The sequence below is a fragment of the Stegastes partitus genome, unplaced genomic scaffold (genome assembly GCF_000690725.1).
Source record: "Stegastes partitus isolate 25-593 unplaced genomic scaffold, Stegastes_partitus-1.0.2 Scaffold2089, whole genome shotgun sequence".
Lineage (NCBI taxonomy): Eukaryota > Metazoa > Chordata > Actinopteri > Pomacentridae > Stegastes > Stegastes partitus.
This window is the reverse complement of record NW_007579820.1, coordinates 47,412-49,475: the sequence shown is the minus strand read 5'-3', so window position 1 is coordinate 49,475 and position 2,064 is coordinate 47,412. Positions and strand designations below refer to the sequence as shown.

Genomic DNA, 2,064 nt, shown 5'->3' with positions numbered 1-2,064 from the left:
AGAAACCAAACTGCTGAATGTAACACGTTTTTGAACTTTGGTCTGTTTTCCAGCTTCTGAACCCGAACTTCATCCAAGAAGGTGAGACAACAAACATCCTGCTCACACAGCTCTGTGTTGTTTCTCTAACCTTTATTTAAACGTGAAGGTCATTGAGAGCAACGATGTCGACAGTTTATACACAGAAGTTAAATTAATTTAAAAGGTAACATCTGGGAACATCTGGGAACATCTGGACGGAGGAGAACACTTGTTTTAGATGGATAGACGTTACTTTGTCCATTTTTTTTTAGTCTTTTTGGGGTAAATTCTTGTGATAAAAGCCAAACTAAGTGTTCAGTGTTGGACAGCAATAAAAGAGGAAACGTGTCTGTAGCTCTGATGGAGACGCTGCTGCTCTCTGTTTTATTTTAGGTTGACTGAAGGTTGATTCGAGGTTATTAAACCCTGTTTGTTGTGTCTCAGTGGCTCCAGAGTTCCTGGTTCCTCTGTCCGACGTGGTCTGTGCGTTTGGGGAGACGGTGGTTCTCTGCTGTAAGGTCTGCGGTCGACCCAAACCCTCGGTGACCCTGAAGGGTCCGGACCAGAACCCGGTGACCAGCAACAGCCGCTTCACCATCGACATCAGGTAAACCCACCTGTCCATCACCACCATCGTCTTCCTCCTCCTGCCCGTCCTCCAGCTTCACCTCTTGCCTCCCTCCAGGGACACCGGCGACATCCTGCTGAAGGTCTGTAACCTGATGCCCCAGGACACGGGGATCTACACCTGCGTCGCCGTCAACGACCACGGCTCCGCCTCCTCCTCCGCCTCCATCAAAGTTCAAGGTGAGCTCCACCTTCATCTGCAGCGTGAAGTCACGACAACATGAAGGAGGAGCCGTCTGTCAGCAGGACGATGGAAACCACAGAAAAGTTCCATTTGTTTATTTGTTGTGCAGAAATCAAAGCTGGAGGCTCCACGTACTGCACATGTTGAACTATTTACTTTTCTGAAAACCTCCACGAACTCTGAGACACTTTTGTGCCTTTTGAAGCAGTTTTGGTCATTTTGATTCTCATAGTTGTTGTTTTATGTCGTTTTGTGTCCAAAATGAACAAAAATATAAAAATAATGACCTGAATGTGTCTGAAGTCGCTCAAAGTGTCTTAATTTGTTTGTTTTGTTTCTTTGGGACAGTTCATGTGTTGTTTACTTTCTCATTGTTCTTTTTATTTTTTGCCATTTCTGGATCGCTTTGATTGTTTAGTGTCTTGTTTTGGTTGTTTTTCATTTTCATTTCATCTAATTTTTTTGTCTCTTTTGTGGTAGTTTAGGCCTCATTAGCCGTGTTATCACTGAACAGCAGTTAAATACTTTATTTCATAGATTTATAATAAATCACAAAACATTTGTCCAAAAAAAAAAAAAAACCCAAATTGTAAAAAATGCTCCAAAATCACAAAGAAGTCCAAAATGACTGATGATTTGTTCACATTACTTCACAAAAATGTCCAAAAGTGTCCCGATTTCCTCCAAAACAACCAAAATCGTTCATAAAATGACTTAAAATGAGTCAAACTTTGTCTAAAATCACAAAGAAAAGCTCCAGAATGATCTGATGCTCCTGTTTTAATGCAGTTTGTTGCTCTTCATACAAATTGTTTTGGCTGAATGTAGGAATAAAATGATTTGAATGAACTGCCTCTATCTGATCTTCAGGTCTGTGAACGTTCCCAACAGAACCTCACATGACGCATTCAGGGACCGTTGGAAATCCAAACATCTGTTTTGTTTCTGTCCTGATACTTGGTGACATTTTGGAGATTTTTTTTAAACAAAACAGCTTTTGTTTGGTAGTGATGTGCTGATTCTGTGTGCAGGTATCCCAGCAGCCCCGGGCCGGCCGGTGGCCCAGGAGGCCAGCGGCACGGCGGTGATGGTCCACTGGCCGCCGCCGGCTTCATCGGCTCACAGCGCCGTCAGCAGCTACACCGTGGAGTACCGGCAGGAAGGTCGGTGTGCTTCCATTAAAACTCTCTGATGCTGTTGAACTTCCTCGTCTGACTCCGCCCCTCTGACCC

At 43.8% G+C, this 2,064-nt stretch overlaps 1 protein-coding gene across 1 annotated transcript in view; it reads left to right on the top strand.

Moving 5' to 3' along the window:
• Positions 1–2,064, top strand: part of LOC103373875 (kalirin-like) — a 58,620-nt gene that overhangs the window by 49,387 nt on the left and 7,169 nt on the right. The window contains exons 19-22 of the mRNA XM_008303882.1: positions 30–81; positions 466–628; positions 707–870; positions 1,864–1,976. Coding sequence (XP_008302104.1) covers positions 30–81; positions 466–628; positions 707–870; positions 1,864–1,976 — 492 coding nt within the window. The remainder of the gene's footprint in view (positions 1–29; positions 82–465; positions 629–706; positions 871–1,863; positions 1,977–2,064) is intronic.